General features: G+C 43.1%; 1 protein-coding gene across 1 annotated transcript; it reads left to right on the forward strand.

Moving 5' to 3' along the window:
• The first annotated feature begins 3,814 nt into the window (after window positions 1-3,814).
• On the forward strand, window positions 3,815-23,394 carry Slc10a2 (solute carrier family 10 (sodium/bile acid cotransporter), member 2). The gene is made up of 6 exons (XM_013022982.1): window positions 3,815-4,430; window positions 10,625-10,743; window positions 16,096-16,184; window positions 17,447-17,622; window positions 19,260-19,417; window positions 22,339-23,394. The coding sequence occupies exons 1-6, from the start codon at window positions 4,054-4,056 to the stop codon at window positions 22,464-22,466; spliced, it is 1,047 nt and encodes a 348-aa protein (XP_012878436.1). The 5' UTR covers window positions 3,815-4,053; the 3' UTR covers window positions 22,467-23,394.
• Window positions 23,395-23,984: the final 590 nt, after the last annotated feature.

Below are 23,984 nucleotides of genomic sequence, written 5' to 3' on the forward strand. Positions count from 1 at the left end.
GCAATGCGGAGATGCGTGGGGACAAAGAATTTGGGTGTTGGACCACGGTGGTTTGGATTTTATTCTGTATGTAAGAAAACACATTAGATCCTGTGAGCAGAGATTTGCTTACTAAAATAATTTTAAGTCTGTGCAAGCTTTCCATTGTTATAACAACTACCTGAGAAAGGGCCTGTTTTGAATCAGGGTTTTAGAGGTTTTTGTCTATAACCAGTAGCCCTCCTTGTTTTGGGGGCCAGTGGTAAGGCCCCAAAACTGCGAGGTGAGCAGGTGAAGACTGGGGCCGTGGGAGTCCTGGGCACACCCTGAGACCACAACTCCAATGAACTTAAGGGCTCTCACTAGATCCCTGACTGGAAGATTCTATCACCTCCCATAGTTCAAACCGTGGGACCCAGCATCCTGTGGATAGTCCAGATTCGAACTGTAACAAGTCATTTTGCTTCTTGGGTTTTGTGTTTAAAGATTGGTTCTTGAAGAAGAGACCATAGGGAGCAAGCTGAAGTCTGGAGGCTGTGGTTGACGTTCAGATGGCGGATACTGGTGGCTGGAGGAGGGGGCAGTGAGGTGACATGAGGGAAGGCCTTGGTACACCATAGCAGAAGACCTTGATAAGCACTGGCAAGAAGAAAGAGCTGGTAGCAGCATGAGCACCATCTGGTGGCAATAGCTGACTCCAGGTACAAATCTTCTAAAGTGAGGAAGGTGAGCGCCATTTCTGAGAAATGGAGAACATTTTAAGAAAGTTCCTTCTCTCTTCTAAAAGGTTGGTGGGAAAGTAAAGCAGTTTGGAAGTTTCTCCAAAGACTAAACAGAGACTTTCCCTATGACCCAGCAATTCCTGGACATTTATTCAGTAGAACACCAACAATGTCACACTAAGCTACCAACACAATCATGTTCATTGAAGCATTGTTTACCATAACCAAGATACAGAATCAACCCAGATGCCTCTCAGTGGATGAATGGATCAAGAAAATGTGGTATTTTCGATCAGAAAGAATGATATGGTACCATTTGTAAGGAAATGGAAAGAGTTGGAAAAAAATTATATTAAGCAAAGTAAGCCAGACTAAAAGAAACATAAGTTGTATGGTTTCCCTCGTGTGTGGTAACTGGAATATGTATATAAATCTACAAGTAAACACACTGGTTGGTACATATATATAGATAGATATACATATATATATATTTGCCATATGTATGTGTGTATATGTGTGTATATATATATATATATATATATATATATATATATATATATATATATGGTGCCTAGATTTGATGGCAGCTGAAGTTATTATGGGTATTAATTGTGAATCAGTGCAATACTTGAATATAAGGCCTCTTGAGCCTAATGTGCAAATTTATGTAAAAACAATGTGAAAATTAGAAATGCGATGGCACATTTTTTTAAACCAGAACTATAGCACTCTGTCTAGTCAAACAGACTGCTCATTTGCAAGTTGTCTCTATGCAAAGAATTCTGCCCCTGGGATCCTAAAACCTTCTTAGCAAGTCATCTGAAATTTGAGAAGAGCTTTGTTCTGAACCTGTTCTCTTCTCTCTGCTTTCTGTACATCCAGTAAAAAGAGGGGGAGGGGAGACTAAGTGTGGATTGTGGCTGACTAGCCCAGACACAAGCCAGGCCTAAACTCTGAGTGTCACCCTGGCCAACCCTTGGGTATTCAAAGAAGGATGAATGAATATACCCGTCCTGATCTCTGTTTGTTGATCTCATAGCATAGCCTTCCCAATTTAGGAGACATTGGAAAACCCAAATCCATCCAGCCCAGGACTCAAGCTTCCCCTCACAGACCAAACTTGGTAAAGAGGCTCTTTGCTGTTAGGGTCTAGGCTACTTGCTCAGGGTGAACATCACTGCCCGTCATCCCATACATAGGGGGCTAGAGCTCAGGAGCTGGCAGGTGCAAAGGCTTACAGCAGGGGGCATGCTCGGTTCATCTGCACTGGGGATCCAGGCACGTGGGGAGGAAGTGAGCCAGAGGTCAGTCCTAGGAGATGGTTGGAGAGGCTGGCAGGGCAGGGCCAAACCATTGCACAGCCAGGAGCAGGAGGAGAAGCCGCTTTGGGAAATTACCTGGCTAATCATTTAGCTGCCTGGGCAGGAAGGCCAGTGGGAGACACAGAAGAACCTCCCAGAAGATCATTTGGCAGACTTCTGATCCTACAAGTCAGGAGGGAGCTTGACAGAGTTAACGGCAGCTCTTCCAGGCCAGGACAAAGCAGGCTGTGGAGCAGAGGCTGAGGAGGCCAGCCCTGGGCTGGGCGTGTCTCAGGGAGAACTTTGAAGCCCAGCTGACTCCACTCAGGAAGCAGCTCAGGGTTTCCAGGTGCTTAGTCCCAGATTAAAAGGACAACATCCCTCCCCAACCCCCAGCTGTGGGGATTTAGGACTCAGTTTACCTTCCTGCCTGCCAGCCCACAGCTGGTCACATGGACGCACAGGAGAGGGCCGGGTGTCCCATGATCTCCCTCAGCACAGGCTGCTGCATGGAGCAACCCAGCTGTTTAGAAAATAAAGCCCATCCCAGACTTCCTGAGCCAGCAGCTGCTTTTTAATAACATCCCCCAGGGACATTTGCACAGAGCTCTCAGAAGATTTTCGATTTCTAAAGTTTGGGAGTGGCAAGGGGATCGGTGTTGATTTTGGATTGATTTTGGGGTGGTGTTTTGAGGCAATATCTATTCTATATCCCACTGTGGCCTCAAACTCAAGATTCTCCTGACTCAGACTTCCAAGTGCCGGGATTACAGACACCATGCCTAGCCCTTTCTAAGGTTTGACTCCGAATCTCTACTAGTCTGTAGCAATAGCGGAAGTCTAGCTGCTCAAGAACCTGGATTAAAGCATATCATCACTTCAACCCTCGGGCCCACAAAGTAGGAGCCAAGGATATTAATCCTCCTGGGTTAAGATGATTCAATTGAATCATGCTCACATTTGGCTTACAAATCATGATATAAATATTCAATCTTAATCCCTGCTCTGTGTCCATATCAACCATTGAGTGGTAAACACATGGGCACAAGACCATCTTTGCTCTGTTTGTGTTTCCCTTCCTTGCATACCTGATTTCACCCACACACGTACACAGTCCGCACTGTAGCACCTGACTCTGAGGACAGAAGAAAGCTTGTCTTGTTGACCTAATCCTCTGAGGTTGGTCCCTCTAATTAATCCCATTGTCTATAGCTGTAAACACTTCGTTGCGGTGGCAACGCATGCCTAATTGCACGTGTGAGCGATCGAGGGCGGCTCCGCACAAATCAGAGTCCTCCTCACCAGAAATTCCTGTGCCCTCCAGTGTGTCACCCTCCACAGGTGTGCACGAACGCGCTGGGCTTCCACAGACATTACACGCCGTGTACTTTGTGACTGTTCCGGTCATCAGTAGAAGGAAATGGAAGTGTGCTGCGGTGGGAGGAATTCGTGGGGCGGGGAAGCTGGGGTTCAGGGTTCCAGCTCTGTCTGACAGGTGATTTGCAATACAGCCTGACCCCAGGCCCTTTGAAGAGTCCCAGTCCTCTCCCCCTAAAGGGAGGTGAGGGGAGACCTCACCCACAACACGTCACCATCTGAGTGCAGAAACTGTTTAGGATGGGTCCCTTAGAATAAAAACTGGTCAGCAAGCCTTGTCAGCATTAAACATTAACACAGCTATTCCTGTGTGTCACGGTTCATTATCATGCCCATAAATCATTAATTATAACTTTCTGTCTGGGCCAATCATCCCTGGGCTTTTTATGACTCCTGATATGTGCTATGTGGTAAGGTTACCTCTGGAAACCGACCCACGAGCATTTATGGGGTTTTATGGCTTCTCCACGATGGCTCTTGAAAGAGACAACTGAGTTGCCACCTGGGAAGACGGGGTTTAAAAGTTTGCCTCGCTGGAAGCGGGCATCACTAGACAGGAGGCAGAGACTGGAGGAGGAGGCCCGCGCGGCGTGGAGGCGGTCCTGGGCACGGCGGAAGCGAGCGCTCGTGGCAAGTGGTGGCAGGTGGCAGGTGGCAGGTGGCCGGCCCACGCGATGCAGAACACCATGACATGTCCAGCCAACGCCACAGTGTGCGCAGAGGCATCCTGCGTGGTGACCGAGAGCGACTTCAATGCGGTCCTCAGCCTGGTGCTCAGCACCGTGCTGACCATCCTGTTGGCCATGGTGATGTTCTCCATGGGCTGCAACGTGGAGATCGAGAAGTTCCTGGGCCACCTGAAGCGGCCCTGGGGCATCTTCGTGGGCTTCCTCTGCCAGTTCGGAATCATGCCCCTCATGGGTTTCATCCTGTCTGTGGCCTTCCACATCATCCCGATCCAGGCCGTGGTGGTGCTGATTATGGGCTGCTGCCCTGGAGGTACGGCCTCCAACGTCCTGGCCTACTGGGTGGATGGCGACATGGACCTCAGGTAAGACGCGCGCCCTTCCTGCGCCAGCTGGGCCAGGACACAAGGGCCGGGACGCACGGGGCCAGGGCCGAGGCAGATGCGCGCACGGGCTGGAGTGCAGCCTTCCTGTGAGCTCAGCCTCCAGCAGCACAGGACCCACACCGGCGCGGCTGCTCAGGGCTGAGAATTTGGGGATTCCCCTTGGTGTTAGTACCCAGGTTGTGGCCTTGCTAATTATCTCTGGGGAAAGATTCCAAGGCTTGGTTGTCGTCCAAAAAAAAATCTTTTCTGGGGCTGGGAAGGTGGCTCAGTGGTAGAGCGCTTGCCTCGCATCCAGGAGGCCCTGGGTTCCATTCTTCTGCACCACATAAGCAGAAAAGGCCGGAAGTGGCGCTGTGGCTCAAGTGGTAGAAAGCTAGCCTTGAGCTGAAGAGCTGAGGAACAGTGCCCAGGCAGAGTTCAGGCCCCACAACCAACCAAAACAAGAAAATCTTTTCTAAGCCACAAAGCCATAACTGAGTATGCTTGTGCAACTGGTATCAGGATACTATTCATACATATATATATACATATAAATATGGTTTCATATGTGTGTATATATGTATATGGTTTCATGTGTATATATGTATATGGTTTCATCTGTATGCATGTATATATATGTTTCATATATCTGAGTGTATATATGTATGTGGGTATATATGTATATACGTATGTGTGTATATATACATATATATGTATACATACACATATATATATGTTCTTTGTGAGACCAAGGAGTGCTGGGAACTATCATGAACTCAAACTGCTTGTCACACACAGCAAGGCAATGATCTACTCCAACTAACACTTTCCTGGTACACAATCTAAGGAAGCATTCATGAGTTTGCTTCAGTTCCACCAGCCATCATGAGGGGGCTACAGTCAGATTATTTTAAATTATACTTACCCTACTATAAATAAACACAAAAGAGTTTCTCTGCTTCACACAGAGGAATCTAAACTGTTAATGCTGGCCCAATCCATCCCCTGGCTGGTCTGAACTAAGTCTTCTTATTTCTAATAGAAATGAGAATTACTGGGGCTGGACTGAGAATTTTATTCCTGAAAATGGAACAGGCAAATGTCTTTTTTCCCCTGCCTCAACTTCTTCATTTCCTGTGGAAGATCCACATTTCTGCGAAGTATTAAGTGTTCGTTCAAGGTGTGTTCATTAAATACCAGGTTATAAGCAAGCAGCACTGTGAATCTCCGGATACCACCTGCCGGGGAGAGAAACTCCAAGGGCAGAAATGTACCATTGCACTGATGGAGGGCGTGATGAGAAATGAGGAACTTGCTGTCTCCTCTCAACCAGTGCTCAGCCGATGCTGATCATCACAGGAGCTTAAGTCTTGCAAACTGTATGCATTTCTCCATTTCACAGAGGAAAATGCAGTAGACTACTTCCAGTTGCCCCATGAAAGAATCCAGAATGTCAAGTGTTCCTCAGGTTCAGTTAATCTGTGAATTACAATGTAGCAATGAATGCTCTTTGGGCATCATCCCGGACACACGAGAATGACTGTTATGAAAGCTCTCAATTCCTAAGCTGAGAGGAGAGAAACTGAAGCTTTGACCTCCACTAACAGCTTTTAAGTATTCGCAACTTTTCAACCACACAGTCCGGTCTTTCCACAATACCACTGTGCCTTGAGTTAATGACACACATGAACTTGCTTCCTAAAAATGGAAAAGCGTATGTCGGTCAGCTGTGGAAACGGTCACTGTTGCAAGCCAAAGCTCTGAAACTGAATCAAAAAGCTCCAAGTTACACCCATCTATTTTGAAAAGAAATCTTGTTTCTCTTAAAGAGATGAGGATGGCTTCCTGTGTACCTAGCATAATGATCCCTATAAACCGTGTTTCAGAAAATAGAAAGCAAAACGTGTAGAAAACCCAGCTGAATCATTTATATGACCCCTTCCCTTCCCAAGAGTGGGATACACAGCACTGAAAATGTCCATTTTAATTATGAGATAAAACGTCTTTCTTAGTCTTTCAAAGTCACTAGGTAAGATGATATATTGCATTCCATCAGATAGAAAAAAAATATTCCACTATTTCTTTAAAGCAAATTAAGAAAGCTCTTAATTATCAGCTCTTGGGTAGCAATCTTCCAAACCTTATTATTGTTGTTATTATTATTGGAAAACCTGAGTCTCATGATGACTGATTTAGCTGCAACCTTATCCACTATTTATATTTCCACTACTGGGCTCTAGGATTTTACTTTCTCCACCGCCACTTGAACTCTAGCAGCAGCAGGAAAGATGTGATTGTTTCAACAACAGACATTTCCTATGGGGCTAATAATGTCATGTGGTGCTGGCAGAATGGTTCCCCCTTTCTTGGATGTGGTTCCTAGGAGACAAAACCAAACATTAGCCCTTCTCCATCTGTTCTCCAGAGGTGGAAACCATTACATTCTGTGATCTTTAGGGACTTAACAATAAATACCTAAGTATGTAAATCACAATTACCTGTGCTCAGTGAAATACAGCAAATGGTATTTCTGCTCCTTCTCAGTTGTGCCCATCCTGGGAAGTTGTTATTTGTGAATCTAGTCAGGGCGCAGATATATTTCCTAAGTTGTAGCCATGAGGTGGGAATCCTGTGCACAAAACGTGTCGAGGAGAAATGAAGATGAGCTTTCAGGTGCATTCTAGGTGTATTTGTGAGGAAACACAGAAACTTCCAGCCTTCTTCGTGCCTGCCCTTTCCCCAGACTCTGGAGGATATCTGATCTCTTCATCTGTAAGATGCAATGAATTCCTTCCCTGACTCTGCATTCACAAGTCCATTCTGCATTCTTTCCTTGTTGTTGTTTTTTTCTCAATGTCTTCACTGAACTCTATTTTCTATACTTACTGTTTTCTAGATTTCTAGCCCTCCAGCTGGTCACAAACTCAAAGCAATTCTCCCAACTTTCTCCACACCAACTTCCATCCTTTCTCTGTTCTGAAAGACCTGTGTCATCACTATTTGACTCTTTGCTTTATCTTCTCTCAAACTTACTAAGCTTTTATTCTCTCCTGTAGCATTTATTTCTATTTTATTAGCTTATGTTTAGCTGACACAATTATATGCCATGCACTTTGCTAAGGTAACTTTAGTTTTCTGAAGTAACCCTCATATTAGTACTATTATTTTCTGCATTGGGCAAATGAAAAAAAGTTAACATTCATAACTTTGACCAAGATCACTGATGCAATGTATGTTTGTGTCAGATTTGGAATCCAGGCTTACCCACTTGCTTTCAACAAATTCTTAATTTCTTTCTTTATTATTTCTATTACCTACCAGGTTTATAAAATCTATTATCACCTATGTACACTTCTTTTGATCATAAAACTGAGGTTTTACTTCTGTGATTTCACTGAATGCCTTAGTACTCACTGAATTCTCATTTATTAACTATTTCCACTGCCCCAGCACACACGTGGACGTGTGTGTGCATGCACAAGCATGCACATGAGCACACGTGCACACACACACACATATTCTACCTGACAGTTCATAGCATTAAAGCCAAACTATTGCTTATTATTCTTACCCATTAATACATTTCTCATCCCAATATACATTCTTGGTTGAATTTCTGTGTTTGACTTCTTTGCCCTCCATGGAACTTAAAATGCTTTCAGGTAAAAAATTTTTTCTTGCACAAATTTATTCCCCCATGTCTTTCATTAAAATTCACTACCTAGGAATTGTTGCAATATCATTTGCAGTGGCCTGGCTTTTTTTCTTGTTATAATTCAGCACCATCAATTCAGCAGCATATTCTATTGATACTCTAAAAGATTCTCAAGATTGCCTATGAAGCTAGGGGCAGGAGTTCATACCTCTAATCTTAGTTATCCAGGAAGCAGAGACTGAGAGAATCAAAATTCGGAGCCAGTCTAGGAAACAAGTTCAAGAGACCCCCACCCATCTCAACCAATAAAAAGTTGAATATTGTGGTACATGCATGTCATCCTAGCTCTTTGAAAAGCTAAAATAGGAGTATCAAGATCCAGGCCTGCTCAGGAAGAAAGATGAGACCGTATTTGAAAAATAACCAATGGGAAAGGGATTTGTCTCCTGTTCAAGTGACAAAGCACCTGCCTAGCAAGTGCATAGCCCTGAACTCAACCATCAATGCTACCAAAATATATTTACATTTGGAGCAGGTCATGGGGCTTGAACTCAGGGCCTGAGTTCTGTTCCTGAACTTTTCTGCCCAAGGCTAGTGCTCTACCACTTGAGCCACTGCTCCACTTTGGGCTTTCTTGATGGTTGTTTAGTGATAAGAATCATGGATTTTCCTGTGTAGGCTAGCTTCAAACCACAATCCTCATATCTCAGTCTCCTGAGTAGTTAGTACTACAAGCATGAGCCACCAGCACCCAGCTCCAAAGTCAGAAATGGAGGGACAAAAGGTGAGCAAATGCAGCAGAGGTATTCACTAGACACTATGTTGCAAATGAACTATAAAACTTGTTGGTGGGAGCAGGAGGCAAAAACTGGGGAAAACAAAGGAAGGGGTGACATTGTCCAAAAAGAAATTACCTGACTTACAAAATGGTAACCCTTCTACATATCACCTTTATAATAAAAATAAACTATAATTTTAAAAAACTTGATTGTCCACTAAATCTAAACTAGCTCCTCTCCAACTCTTATTTTCTTCCTCTTCTTGTTCTTTAAGAAATTGCTCTCAAACCCATGACACATCATAAATTATCATAACAAGAATTCAGAATTGATGCTTTACTAAGAAAATTTAAAATAAAATAAGGGGGAAAGTTTCATTGCAAATATTGCTCTAGTAGCTTAAAACAAAAATGTTTGAGTCTCCTCCTCCTCCTCCTCACTATCATCCAAATAAGGAATCTTATTTCCCAGCACAAAACTCCTGGCTCTAAGAACCATATGAATGAATGGCAATAAAAGCGATTTTGTTGAGGAGACAACTTCAAATCCATTCTAGTATGCTTTTTAATTAAAACTAAAGCGAGAGAGTCATGGAAGAGGAGAGGAAGGAAGAAGGAAGCATTTATAAGTTCCAGCACTTTAGTTAAACGCAGGACATGGTATTATGAATAACAAATGAGCTTGTTTTGCTGGTATAGGCTCTGCCTTTGAATACTATTTTCTAACCAAGTTAAGGGAATCTCTGACCACAAACTTCCCTGAAAGCCTTCACACACATCTCTAGCAGTGGCTATTGCTGTAATGGGTTAGCTTTACTGATGCTAATACTTTTATCTGAATCCTTTAGGTACATTGTAAATGAATTCATTAGATAGATAGGTAGGTAGGTAGGTAGATAGATAGATAGATAGATAGATAGATAGATAGATAGATAGATAGATAGATGCATATAGAGAGAGATGCACTGAAGTAAAAATTTTTATCTACTTTCCTTAGCATAGAGTTGATCTTTTTATTTAGTCATTGATATATATTTTGTTTGTTTGTTTGCTCTACTGGAGACATGACCGATCATCTCTACTCTCAAGCTTGCTAGGCAGACGCTCAGCAGCGGGAGCCATGCCCACTGTCCCTTTTTCATTGGCTGTTTTCAGCGTAGGGTCTTGGTGTGTGCCAGGACTGGTCTAGGCTGTGCCCCTCCCACTTGTGCTACTGCCAGGTCACTTACCCAAGTGCAGAAGCATCTGTGGCGGGTATCTGCCACCGAACCCAGACACTGTGCTCCCCTTGTAGCTGAGACAACAGTTGCACAGCTCCTATATCTATCGTGGCTGGGGCTGGCCTCGAACCATGATTCTACGGTGCACATCCACCTCCCATGGAGCTAGGTTTACCGGCTGGAGCCACTGCACCAGCTAGAGTTGTTTTCCTTAGGTGGGGAGCCTGTGACCCAAATGGTTAGCCTTTTCCTCCAAGTAACTGTAAAATAGCCCTAAGAAAAACCATTGTGAACACCACAATGCTATAGCTGGCCAAGGAAAGAAGGAGGGAAAGAAGGAGGGAAGGAGGGAGGGAAGGAAGGAAGGAAGGAAGGAAGGAAGGAAGGAAGGAAGGAAGGAAGGAAGGAAGGAAGGAAGGGAAGGAAGGAGAGGGGGATGGAGAGAAGGAGGGAGAGAGAGAGGGAAGGAGAGAGGGAGGGAGGAAGGAGGGAGAAAGGAAATGAACACAGGCAGACATGTCACCTGCGAATTTCCTTGCAGCGTCAGCATGACCACGTTCTCCACGCTGCTCGCCCTGGGAATGATGCCCCTGTGCCTCTATATCTACACCAAAATGTGGGTTGATACCGGGTCCATTATCATCCCCTACGATAGCATAGGTAAGTGCACGGCCGCACTGGGGCTGCTGACTGACCGGCACTCACTGACTCTCCGGCTTTCTCCCTCACAGCTGCACACTTACTTCAGCATTCTCTCTGTCCAGCCCTGGAGGGCACTTTTGCTGGATTCCAATTTCGTTGTAGTCACCTTGGTATTTACCACAGTACTGGCAGAAAGTGAATTGCAGCTTTTGATCCTACAAGAGAACCTCATTTTCTTTCATGCAAATCAGCAACGGAGAGAAGACAAGGTGATGGTTCCTCTCTCCTTGGTCCTGGGAAAGCTAAGGCTGCAGGCCCCATCTCCACCCTGCCCTTAACCCAAAGATAACTAACTCATGACCATGGGAATCTGAACACTCAAAGAAATACCACAATAAATAAACAAAAGTCACGTAACAATTTCAAAGCAGAGCACCAGTGAGCCATCATGACTCGCACCATGGACAACTACCAGATGGCACACATCGGTTGTTCTCTTCAACTGGGAGGCCCATCTGGGTACAGATGTTAACTTAATGACACAGTTGGTATTCATTCCCTAGAAGTCACTGTGACTCTGTCTTCTATTCATTGCCACTCTTAAACGGCACCCCAACCTCTCCCGACAGAGATTCTTTTCTGTTTCTGAGAAAAGGAGGACGGTGGGAGATGAAAAGGTTTGGATGGCACAGCTAGGTGGTCAAAGGGAAGACAAGAGGTTCTCTACCATGGCAAAAGCAAGATTTTCCACACAAGTCCTGTGACAAAGATGAAATGGAGACCGGGGAGATGGGGTAATGGGTCAGAACTGACCGCCAGGCACAGGGCATGGTAAATGGTCATAGTTTTTATTTTTTTTCCCAGCTGACTTTGGAAAAGTGTCATCCTGATGTGGGTTTCCCATTCAAAGGAGCACATAATCAAGGTAAACTGAGGTCAACCAGTGACCCCGTGAGATCTCTGTAAAAGGGATTCCACTTGAAATGGAAAGCTGGACTAAAATTCTCTTTCAAAGAAAGATTATTTCTGTGAAGAAACCTGATCCAAATTTAGACAACTGAATAAGAATAAAGTTTGTTGTAATTATGGTAATCTGCAGTGTAGTATTTATGGATAGTCTTCTTTCTGCCCTCTGTTTCTACCATAAACTTTTTTTTTCAGTCGGTCGTGGCGCTTGAACTCTGGGCTTGAGCACTGTCCCTCGGCTCTTCAGCTCAAGGCGAGTGCTCTACCACTTGAGCCACAGCATCACTTCCAGTTTTCTGGTGGTTTATTGGAGATAAGAGTTTCACAGACTTTCCTTCCGGGCTGGCTTTGAACCATGATCCTCATATCTCAGCCTCCTCAGTAGCTAGGATTACAGGCGTGAGACACTGGCACCCGGCAACTTTTTTTTTTTTTTTGAAAAATAGTCTTGACTGGGCACAGGTGGTTAACACTAGTGATTCTAGCTCCTCAGAAGGCTGAGATCTGAGAATCACAGTTCAAAGCTAGCCCAGGCAGGAAAAGTCTGTGAGACACTTATCTCCAGTTAACCATCATAAAGCTGAAAGCAGAGCTTGGCTCAAGTGGTAGAGTGCTAGCCTTGTGTACAAGTTCAAGTAAAGGGCCCAGGCCCTGAGATCAAGCCCCAGGACTGCAAAAAAAAAAATCTTAATTGTCAAACTCTGTTCCCTGGGGGTTTTCTCTGTGTCTCTCATACTAAGCCCCCATTGTATCTCCTGCAATCAGATGTTAGCATGGGCCCCCTGTCTACCTCAAGTCTACCTCCCTGCGCTCCATGCTGCTTATCTCTCTGGCTGTTCCTTTCCTGAATGCCTTCCTTAGAGTTACAGAATGGAGTCTGAACATCAAAGACCATAGTTCCCTCATTGAACTGGGACTGACTGGGAATTCTGTATTGCATAATGCTCATTGGATAAGAAAAGCACTTAAGCCTTAAAATATTCTCTTTTTCATATTCATTCCCTTCTGGGAAATATCCCCAAGGGAGTACTGAGTAATTCTAACTATAGGACGGATGATTTATAGCATAGCCTTTAATGTGAATAAACGTTGAAAGGAGGGGGGAAGAAAAGACATGACTTACTACTACCTGGGTACAAGAAAAGGTCACTGAAAGAGAAGAGTGAAAAGTAAATGAAAGAGGAAGGAAAGGAGAGGGAAGAGGGAAATAGAAGGGATGAAAGAAGGGAAAGGGGAATAACTGAATGGAAGGGAATAAAAAGATAAAGATAAAAAAGGAAAGGAAGGGAAGAAGAAGAGGGGAAGGAAAGGACTTGAATCACACAGATAATAATGATTGGCTCACCATCATGTTTGCCTGAAATACTCTCCAACCTGACCTGTTTTTTTTTCTCTTGATTTTCCCAGTCCTGTAATGAGGAAATTATGTGCTGGTAATCTCAAGGGACGGTATGGCACTGTGTAAATGAGGCGGTTGGTACTCAGGGCAGGGGAGCTGGGACACACGGTCCTGCTGTCCTCCGGTGCTGCTATGTGAGCTAGCCCTGGGCATGTGACGGCTTCCATCAGAGCTCAGGGTAAACCCACAACACAGGAATGACCGCTGAGCCCTTCTTACAGTGACATCTCACCAGGAAGGGCTCCCTTACGGCTGAAGCCACTAAAAACAAACATTGTGGCAAGGTCTTGTACCCTGAGGGTCCCAGATGGCTTTCCACCCTAGTCACTGCTGAATTCTCACCCAGCTCCAGGACTACCATCCTCCACTCCAGTTTACATGTGGGGAAAAGGAGCACTGGCAGACCGATCTGCAGTTTCTAGTTGGCAAACAAAGTTCATCTCCAGTCCATCTGACTTACCCCCGCGTAAAGATGCTCACTGCTCTTCTCTTTTTCCCCTCTTTCTTTCCACCTTTCATTCCTCCTGCTCGTGCCCTATAAACTTGACTACATAACCCCTGCTTTCACTGTATTTGATGTCGGTATAATTTGGGGAGAGGAAGGGAAAAAACAAATTGTTTAAATAGGGATACAGGTGGACCCATTGCAACAATGAGATGTACAAGATGCTAGGTCGAAAAGTGTGGTCGTATCCTGGTTTTGATGATACAACTGCAAAAAGATCTATCCTTTTTGCTCCGTAGAGGAAGACAACTTACATAGATAGCTCAGACATGTGAGGAATAAGTCAAACTAACAGCCACTGAGGAACCATGGTGACAACATCCCTGCTCTACAGGTGGGAAGCAGCCGCATCTGCCAGTGGGAAAGAACTGAAAGACTGTCTTTCCCAGCAAGTCATTAAAAGCAAAGTCCATCCAGCCCAACCCAGTCTAGAGAGAAAAAGCACTTACACACTGCTGCCCCGGTTGAACCTGTCACCTTGGGCTGGCTCAGCCTGAGGAGAGGAACAGATTCAAAATGTTGACAATGAGCAGACAAAAGCATAGCCATACGTCTTTTTCAATTCAAGCTACTGCAATACAAACAAGTTATTTCCAGAACATGTTAATATAAACCTACAAACCTCACAAAATCTCAGGAGGAGTTCAGGGATCCAAGAAAGAAAATCCCCTTCCCTCAGACCATAGGAAGAAAGGGTATCCACGTGGATTTGGGGGGAGGGATCTTGCCTTTCTGCTAATGCTTGCTCCTTGATCCCTGTTGCATCATTTTTTCCTGAAAAAGAAGTGCTTTCCTACCCACTCCTTCCTTCTTTCCTTCCTCCTGTCCGTCCTTCCTTCCTTCCTTCTTTCCTCTCTTTTTTCCAGCTCTTGGCTCCCTTAGTTTTATTTAATCCTGCTGAGTAATATCATGGCAGAAGTGATTGTTGACATTTATCAGGAAGGGTAGACTGCTATAAAGAAAGTATGGTTTTAGTATTATTACATTCATTTAAAGTTAATATTTACAGCTTTGGAATGCAGAATCTGTCTTGGAGTTTTCGGTCAGTCCATCCCTAAACTCTCAGAATTTCATACTACCTTATGAGATTGTTTGCAGATAGGCACTTATGATTCATGCCTGTAATCTCCAGCTACTTAAGAGGATGAGATCTGAGGATTTCAGTGTGAAACTAGCCCAGGTAGAAAGGGCTACAAGACTCCATCTCCAAAATAACTAGCAAAAAGCAGGGCTGGAGTCAGGGCTCAAGGGAAGAGTATCAACCAATCAAGGAAGCCAACTAAGCATGGGGTCCTGAGTTCAAGCCTCAGTATTTCCAAGAAAACAAAGGCTGTTTGCAAAAGGAGCCCTTGAGAAATTAGAAGATGTTGCTGTTCTGTGCATAGAAACAGCTGTTGGACAAATGCATAGTAAATAACATGGAGAAACAAGCCATGTGTCACAGGAGTAGCAGTAAATTTAATGTGATGAGGTTGAAGTATGAGTCTGTTACCTGGCTGGCTGAGCATGTTGCTGCAAGGAATGATAATTACACGAGAAGGTGCCAAATTTAGTCTCTCAGGGAAAATTTAAAGGCTGGTTTTTCAACCTTTTGTTTCACATCTTTGCCACATACTTGAAGAACTGAAGTTGGTTTTAACCAACACTCATGAGGTTTCAGAAGGCCTACAGATCTTCAGCCAATTTTTCAATATTTTTCATTTAAAAGATGCTTTCATATTTCTTTTATGCCTACTACCATGAAGTAACTGACAGATATAAAATACCATCTACAGAAACGACCAGAATTCCTTTATGAAAAAGATCAGCCATATACATATATATATACACACATATATATGTATACATATATAAATACATTCACATTCAAGCACACAAAATGTGGGCATATTTTTCCTAGATGATAATTTCCCTAGATCTGCAGGGCATGCTGAAATAATCTCATCATCTCAGCTCCACAGGTGGCAAAAGGAAGAGAATCACAGTGTGAAGCTAGACCTGGGCAACAAGGAAACCCTCTCTGAAAAGCCTGTCTAGCATGAATAGGGTTTTGACTTCAAAAACCCCAGTGCTGTCAAATTAGTGAATTAATGTAATGTAATTTAAGACTGATAGACTAAAGAAGCCAAGATGCTGACAAATTGAAATGAGCATATTGGAAATATAAGGCACTGAAAAAAACTCACCCCAAGATTTAGTGAGAGGATTTTATGTGATCAGTATTGAATTCTTTAATGGAATGGGGAGGGGGAGAAGGAAAGGTGGGAGAGAGAGGGCAGGAGGGAAGAGGGAGGAGAGGGAGAAAGAGGAAGAGGAAGAAAATGAGAAGGAGTGAGAGGAGAAGAGGAAATGGAGAAGGAGAACAAGAACAAGAAGGAGAAGGAAAAGGATGTGTGTGTATATAATTCTTTATTCTGTTTTATATGTTCAAGAAAGACTAAAATCCCATGCTCGGGCCATTCACATATGGTTTTTCTCTTTTCACGCTGACCATCTTCAGGTACTTCTCTGGTGGCTCTTGTTATTCCTGTTTCCATTGGAATGTTTGTTAATCACAAATGGCCCCAAAAGGCAAAGATCATACTTAAGGTAAGTATCCCCTGCTACAAGAAGCATGGTGAGATGCTGCCAGTAACAACATCTGAAATGATGCAGTCATTCCATTTATCCAGTTGTCTCAGTTTCATCATGCAACTATCTTCTTAGGGGCCTACATTCCCAGTCAGACAGTCCTCTGTCCCTCAGCGCCCTTTCTGGCCCCACCATTGGGCTGATTTCTACCAATCTTTTGAGACACCAGTTCAAGCATCACCTCTTAGCTTTACTGTGTAGTCAGAGCATTGCTGCTATCTCCACTATGTGCGTTTCTATGACAAAACATATCTGGACATCTAGAAAATAGAACCTATTTTTTCTAATGCCAGTAATGACATATCCAGTTCAATGTCTGGCAACCGGTAGATGCTACACATATAATCATCATTTGTTCCCCAGAAGGAACTATAATTTAACTCTGTATAATTCAACTGTGTACATATTTACTCTGTATGGATACAGATACAAATGGTGTGGATAGGTCCTACTACTCAAAGTAGATAAAGCTACTCAGAGGGCACATACAGATAATGAGGAGAGCAAGAGAGAGGAGGAGAGAGAGAGAAAGAACTGGATGCAATATTGGGATTTGAATTCTCTATGCTTCCTGAGCACACCATCTATCACTTGGCCTACATTGCCAGTACTTTTGCTTCGTAGTTTGTTTTTAGATAAGGTCTTGTGGTTTTTGTCCAGGTCAACCTCCAACTACAATCCTCCTATCTCTGCCTCCCAAGAACCTGGGACCATAGGAGTACATTACCATAACTGATTCCTAAAATTTGTTTTCAAATATATACAGAAGAAAATGATAACAGTGGCTTTAGTTATCTATGCCTTCTTAAACTTAAGAGCCTTATGTCCATTTCCTTATTTTCAATAATAATAGCAAAAAACGTGGCTAGAACAAAATTTTAACCCCCAAAAGAAGAAATAATCATCCAGAACAGTTAATGACTTACCAAAGGAGACAGACAGAAGGAACTGAACTAGAAGCCAAATCTTCTAGGCTGTTATAGATTTTACTTCCCCTCTGACCAAATAATTAGCAAGCTAGAACATCATCTTCTGGGAAATTGAGCATGGATACAACATTTTCTCTTCTTTTCTGACATATAGAAATGTGGCACAGACAGTGGTATTCTAGTGGCCAGGCTAGCAATACAGAGAGAAATGCCTCCATTATCCATTCCCAGGTGGATGGAGACTGGACTCTCTGATTGGGGCTGTTGGGTTCTCTTGTGCCTTCTTTCCAGATCGGGTCCATCGCAGGTGCCATTCTCATCGTCCTCATCGCTGTGGTGGGAGGCATACTGTACCAAAGTGCCTGGATCATCGAGCCCAAACTGTGGGTCATAGGAACAATATTTCCTATAGCTGGTTACAGCCTGGGGTTCTTCCTGGCTAGGATAGCCGGCCAGCCCTGGCACAGGTACAGTGCTTTGATTAACTAGACTGGAGATTTTCAATTGCAGTAACAGTTACGTTTGTTTGCCAAGGTTGCAATCACAAAGTACCACAAAGTGAGTGGCTCAAACAACAAAGATATATTATCTGACAGTTTGGGATGGGGAGAGGAGGATTACCAGTCAGGTAAATAAAGTTGTTCCAGGTTTGTTTTCTATAAAGCCCATGAGGAAAGAAGCTACCATAGTAGAGAGAGGTCTTCTGGCCTTATAAAAGGCCATTCTCCCAGTCTCATTTTATCATCTTCCCTCTGAATGTTTCTTTTGTGTATGTGTGTGTGTGTGTGTGTGTGTGTGTGTGTGTGTGTGTGTGTGTAGTTGGGATTTTTATTTTATTTTATTGTAAAGATGCTTTACAGAGGGGTTACAGTTACATGAGTAAGATAATGAGCAGATTTCTTGTTGAGTGTTGTTGCCCCTTCCCTTGTTGTTCTCCCACTCTCCCTTCCCTCCCCACTCCCCCGAAGTTGTAAAGTTCATTTCCAACATAGTGTCTTGTGGGTATCATTGTTGCAATGGGTCATCCTGTGTCCTTGTTTCAGTGTTTTGTTATTCCCCTTCCCCTCTCCAAATTGATTTCCCCTTTATGTAACGATATGAGTCACTTGGGATTCAGACTACCTTAATGACCTCCTATCTTACCTATGTTGGCAGTGATCCTGTTTCCTTGTAAGGCCCCACTGTGAGCTACTAGGGGTCAGGACTTCCCCAAAAGAATTTGAGAGAGAGCTATACACAACCCATAATTATTGTAAATACAGATGACATGTTCAAAACCCTTCACCTTTAACCACCACTGATGTCATTCTAAATGGAATCATTCATTCCTAACTGAGGGAATTCTCAAGGAAGACACCACTGGCTGCTTTTGTCTTTGGTCCTCTCGAAGTCTTCCAAACCACCCCTTCCTACCCATCCAGTGAGGATTGAGCTTTCCCATCACGAGGTTTCCATCTTCCCTAAGCAGAGCAAGTTTAACCTCAGTGGTGATTTGCGTGCCTGGTAATCCATGTGGGTTCCTCTAGCCAGCATTAGGGTGACCTCATCATCCAAACATGCTGAGTATGGAGATAGCCTTAACATCTATCTAAAAGTATTTCCCCTCATGCGACTCCATCAAAACCAACAGACAGGAAGAAAAGAAAGTGTAAGAACTTAGGGCAGGTGTGGGGTGAGTGGCGGAGCAGCCTGGGGCAGCCGGGAGCAGTGTGGGGGGTGAGGTAGGCCTGTCCCTCACCAAGGATGGGGCCTTGAAGCACTCACTCACAGGTCCTCTCTGTTTCTATAGAACGGGGACAATAACTTCTGCCTTGCTAGTTTTTGACCAGGGTTTAGTCAGACTACATGACTGATAACAACACTCCATTTGAAGATTTTTAGAACCCCTGCCCTGTGCACGAGGACATAAATTGAGAAAGGTTGTGAGATTACTATTTATAGAACAGTAGCTATACACTGAAAAGGCACCCTAAATGCATGCCATAAAAGCAAAGGGAAACTCCATATGTAGACGGTACACTTGTTCTCAGTGTCTGTGCCCTACAGGTGATGCGATAAGGTAACAAAACCACTGAAACACACCTTCTTGTGCCACCCCCTGCAGATGCAGAACAGTTGCTTTGGAAACAGGGATGCAGAATAGCCAACTGTGCTCCACCATCGTGCAGCTCTCCTTCACCCCCGAGGAGCTCAACCTGGTGTTCACCTTCCCACTCATCTACAGCATCTTCCAGATCATCTTTGCCGCAATATTATTAGGAAGTAAGGAATTACATGCATCTACTTTCACGACGATGCTCTTCTGAGCGAAATCCTAGTCTCACTAAAACAGTCTTTAAAAAATAATCCTCTGGTCCTAACTACAAATTGTACAAATATGAGAGAATAACTCTACCAGCCACGGAGGAAAGGGCAGTGTAGTTTTAACCAAAGTATTAGGGAAGATTACTGTTAGATGGAAAGTAACAGATGCTGATGATCTCTGTGGACTTCCCTTTCTCGGGAAGTATAGTAACTTGTCTGGAAACCTATCATGGGTCTTTCCAAATCCTTCAGTCTTCTGGTTGGTATGTTTTGCAAAAAGAAGATGTTTGTTTTTTTGGAAAAGTGATCTATAAGTTGGGAATGCAGACAGATGCCTAAAGTCCCATTATTTTTGGAAACAGAAGCACAAGGATCATGAATGAGTTCAAGGCCAGCCTATCTACACACTGAGATCCAATGTGGAAAGAAAAGTGCTATACAAAGGATATTTATAAGGCTAAGTTATGAGACATATGTATGTGTGCAGGTATATATACATAAGTTTTAATATCCATACAGTTGAACCAATTTAAACAGAAATGACCTACCAGGGACAGCGTCCGAATCCTAATTTTGCACCACTATAACACTGATCCATTCCATCAGGACTGCACCCACCAGCCTCCTCTCAGCTGAAACTTTTCCCTACATTTTACTTTCCAAGAATTAGTGATGTTTTGCCTCTGTTTTGTGGTACTGAGTTTTAGATTCAGGGGCCCACTCTTGCTAGGCCCACACTAGACCATTGAGCCATACCTCCAGCCCTGATTCTTGATTTTTGCTGGCTATTTTGGGGGGAACACGTTCTCAGTTCCCTACCTTGGGCTTTCTGTCATTATTGGGTACATGCTTCCACTGTGTCAAGCTTTTGTCCATGGAGATGGAATTAACTCAAAAAAGACTGAGTAAAAAAAGACAAAGTCAAAGGAATGAAGTACAAGGGGACACCAGAAAAGTCCAGCACTTTCTGTTAGCATTACCTATGCACAAGAACAAAGAAGGCATCTTTGTGAAGTGTATACAGAGCCAGGAAATAAATTTTGGTGATAGAAATAGCAGTTTAATTTCTTTTAACAAGGATAGTGAAGGAAGGAAGGAAGGAAAGAAGGTAGGAAGGAAGGAAGGAAGGAAGGAGGGAAGGAAAGAAGGGAGGGAGGGAGGGAGGAAGGAAAGAAGGAGGGAGGGAGGGAGGGTGGGAAGGAGAGAGGGAGAAAGGGAAGGGAGGAAGGATGAAAGGAAGGAGAGAGGAAGGGGAGGAGGGAGGGAAAGGAATAAATAAAATATATGGTATGGCTAAACTAAATCACTGGCATAAATTGAGGGCACGCAGACTAAATAGTGTATAATAAGTATTGGATTTTTCAGTTAATCACAAGCTCAGTTAAACTCAATAGTTAATGTCAGGCATTGGTGACTCACACCTATAATCCTAGTTACTTAAGAAGCTGGAATCAGGAGACTCTTGGCTTGGAATCAGCTCAGGCAGAGAATTTCACAAGACTCCTCCTCCTCTAATAGCTGGGTATATAGTGACTGTGCCTGTCATCGTAGTTATATGGGAACCTGAGGTGGGGAGGGGACCGGAAGGAGGCAGAAATCATGGTCCCAGATCAGACTGGACAGAAAAGTCCATGAGACTCCATTTCAATGGAAGAAGATGGGATAAGATGCGTGCATCATCCCAACAATGGTGGGATGCAAAATATAGGATTGTAATCCAGGAGCCCTCCCCCCTACCCCCAGTCAGGCTGTGAAAAACTAGGTCAAAATTAACAAATGCAGAAAAGGGCTGGAGGTGTGACGCTATAGCAGAGCGCCTGCCTATCCGGTGTAAGGTCTTGAGTGCAAACCCAGTGCCACAAAAAAAATACAATAAACTAACAATTTCGTAGCAGTATTTCATGGCTAGAAACTCAGGAATAATTCAAAGCAGATACAAATCTGGACTTACTACAATCCATGTGCTTGTTTCTCTCAGTTGTCTTATAGTGGTAGCAAATATAGCATGTAATATTCTCCACAGCCCTACCTAGCACTTCATGTTATTCCACCGCATGTCCTCAAACTGCCCTAAGAGTCGATAGTGTCATCGCTGTGGTTCTATGCATAAAGTATTGGAATTTGAACAAATGATGCCTCCGTTCCCTGGTTGAGAGGTAGAAAGAAAATGAGATATTTAAAATAGCACTTTACTTCAGATAAAGCTTAATTGGAAAATATGGCTTGAATCTACAACCAAAGAGCCCCGTGAATACAGGTACCACTCCCTTACCTCTTACGTGTACAAATATATGGACACATATAAATGGCAGACCATACATATAAAACAGCTCTGGTAAGCTGATCTCACACATAGACTCAGAAATGGCTGCAAACAGAGAATTGAGTACCATAGAGAAGAGGAAGGTCAATCACCCCTCGCCCAAAGCTCTTCTCCTACGGGAAAGAGAGAATGAAGACAGGAGAGACCACATTGGTTATTCTAGCTCCAGTATTGCCCAAAGGTCCATCAGCCCAAATTCACAGACACTGCCCTGTCACATGGTGTAAATGGCTGAAGAATAGTGCAGTTGCTGAGAGAGGCTTGGTATGGAAGGCATGCTTTTTGTGCTCACTATCACAGCACTGAAATCCAGAAAATGCCACGTAGTTGCCAGAAGCCATTATCTGCTGATGTTCTCTGCTCGGTCGTTCTTAAGTACAGCCACCCTGCTTGCCATGAGCATCGTAGAACTAAGGACAATGGTTGTTTTTTCTCAATAGACTAGATGAGAGTCTATAAAGACTAGAGTCAACAGAAAATGTAAAGTTGTACACTAAAGTCCAAGTTTTTGCAACCACCTAATATTTTTCTTCACCTCCTATGTACTGTTTTCCAGTTTATGTTGGATACAAGAAGTGTTATGGGAAAAACACTGCAGAATTTTCAGAGAACAAAGATAATGACACCAAGTCGGAGTCAACGTGTCACAAGACAAATGGAGGCTTCCAGCTGGATGAGAAGTAGACTCCAAGTGAACAAAAAAGGAAAAAAGAAAAGTGCTAAACAAAAAATTCTTAAACTATACCATAGATCATTCTATTTTTTTTTTTGGTGGGATAGTTAGTAGGGAAAAGTTAAAGTGCAAATTTAAATTTGAATTGAATCTACATATAGGTTTTGGTACAAAGTGACTAGTGCTCTGACTTACTGATTAGGCAAATATTGTATCATATATACATATGTTCTATACACACACACACACACACACACACACATACATTCACACACCACTTACTGGTTATCTCTGGGATGTTCTTCAGTACCACTCAAATTCCTCAGGTAATATGGCATTTGCATTAACTTTCTCATGTATCAGAAATTATCTCTAGTTGACTTATAATACCTAACACAATATAAATGCTATGTAAATAATTTTTTACTTATTGCTTAATGACTAATGACAAGAAACAAAATTTGTAATATGGTCAGTATTTTTTTCAAGTACATGGAATCTGTCAGAGTTCGTAATAACCACAAATACACAATTCACATATGAAGGTCCAAATGTATATAGAGAGTGTACATATGGAGACACTGAAGTATTCTCAAAAAATACATGTAGACCCAACCTAGTATAGATGGTGACACTGAAGCCCTGCCACACCCACCCCATATTCTAATACTTAATCTCATAAACTATAAACACTTTTTATATATTGAAATGGATATAAATATAAACTTTTTGTATATTGAAATAAATTATTCTTGTGAGTTTTTCCTCAGTATTTATGATTGTAAAAAATAATTGAAATGAATTTACTCAACTGGCATTTTAATTGTTATTTTGAAAACTGTGCAAACTATTTATTTATACATCTTCTTTGTATAATATAGGCAAATATCTGACTTCCTATTTAAAAAATAAAAGCCCTGTAATAGTCCAAAAGCAGAAATGAAAGACCGTGTTGTAAATAGAATTTAGTAATGAGATCTGAATGAAGTTCATAATTTAGCAAGGCTCTCATACACCTGGTGGTTTATACCCAAGGTCCACTTACACACACTATATCTTCCTTGTGAAAAAAAAAATATGAACTCTTCCAAATGATTTGAACTTGGAATTCAAATTCAAAAGAATTACCTCTTCAATCCCTCCAGGGGGACTTCTTAATGCTTTAGCTATACAACATAGAATTAAATCAGACGGGGGCTGGGAAGGTGGCTCAGTGGTAGAGCACTTGTCTTGCATGCCTGAGGCCCTGGGTTTGATTCCTCAGCACCACATAAGCAAAAAGAAAGAAGCCGGAAGTGGCACTGTGGCTCAAGTGGTAGAGTGCTAGCCTTGAGCTGAAGAGCTGAGGGACAGCACCCAGGCCCAGAGTTCAGGCCCCACGACCGGACCGCCTCCCCCCCCAAAAAAAAGAATTAAATCAGAGGCCACAATGATATTCAGTTCATATGAAGAAGGAAGGCACAGCAGGACACCATGTGTAGGAGGAAGGTAGAAGGAAATGCAAAGGGAGCAGAAACACTGGGAGAAAT

The sequence above is a fragment of the Dipodomys ordii genome, unplaced genomic scaffold (assembly GCF_000151885.1).
Source record: "Dipodomys ordii isolate 6190 unplaced genomic scaffold, Dord_2.0 Scaffold65, whole genome shotgun sequence".
Taxonomy (NCBI): Eukaryota; Metazoa; Chordata; class Mammalia; order Rodentia; family Heteromyidae; genus Dipodomys; species Dipodomys ordii.

Bases quoted from the DNA above. Each gene is read 5' to 3' on its own strand.
- Slc10a2 (XM_013022982.1), top strand. From the start codon at position 4,054: ATGCAGAACACCATGACATGTCCAGCCAACGCCACAGTGTGCGCAGAG. The intron at 10,744-16,095 runs GTAAGTGCACGG...GACCATCTTCAG, and splicing joins CATCCCCTACGATAGCATAG to GTACTTCTCTGGTGGCTCTT. The intron at 17,623-19,259 runs GTACAGTGCTTT...CACCCCCTGCAG, and splicing joins GCCGGCCAGCCCTGGCACAG to ATGCAGAACAGTTGCTTTGG.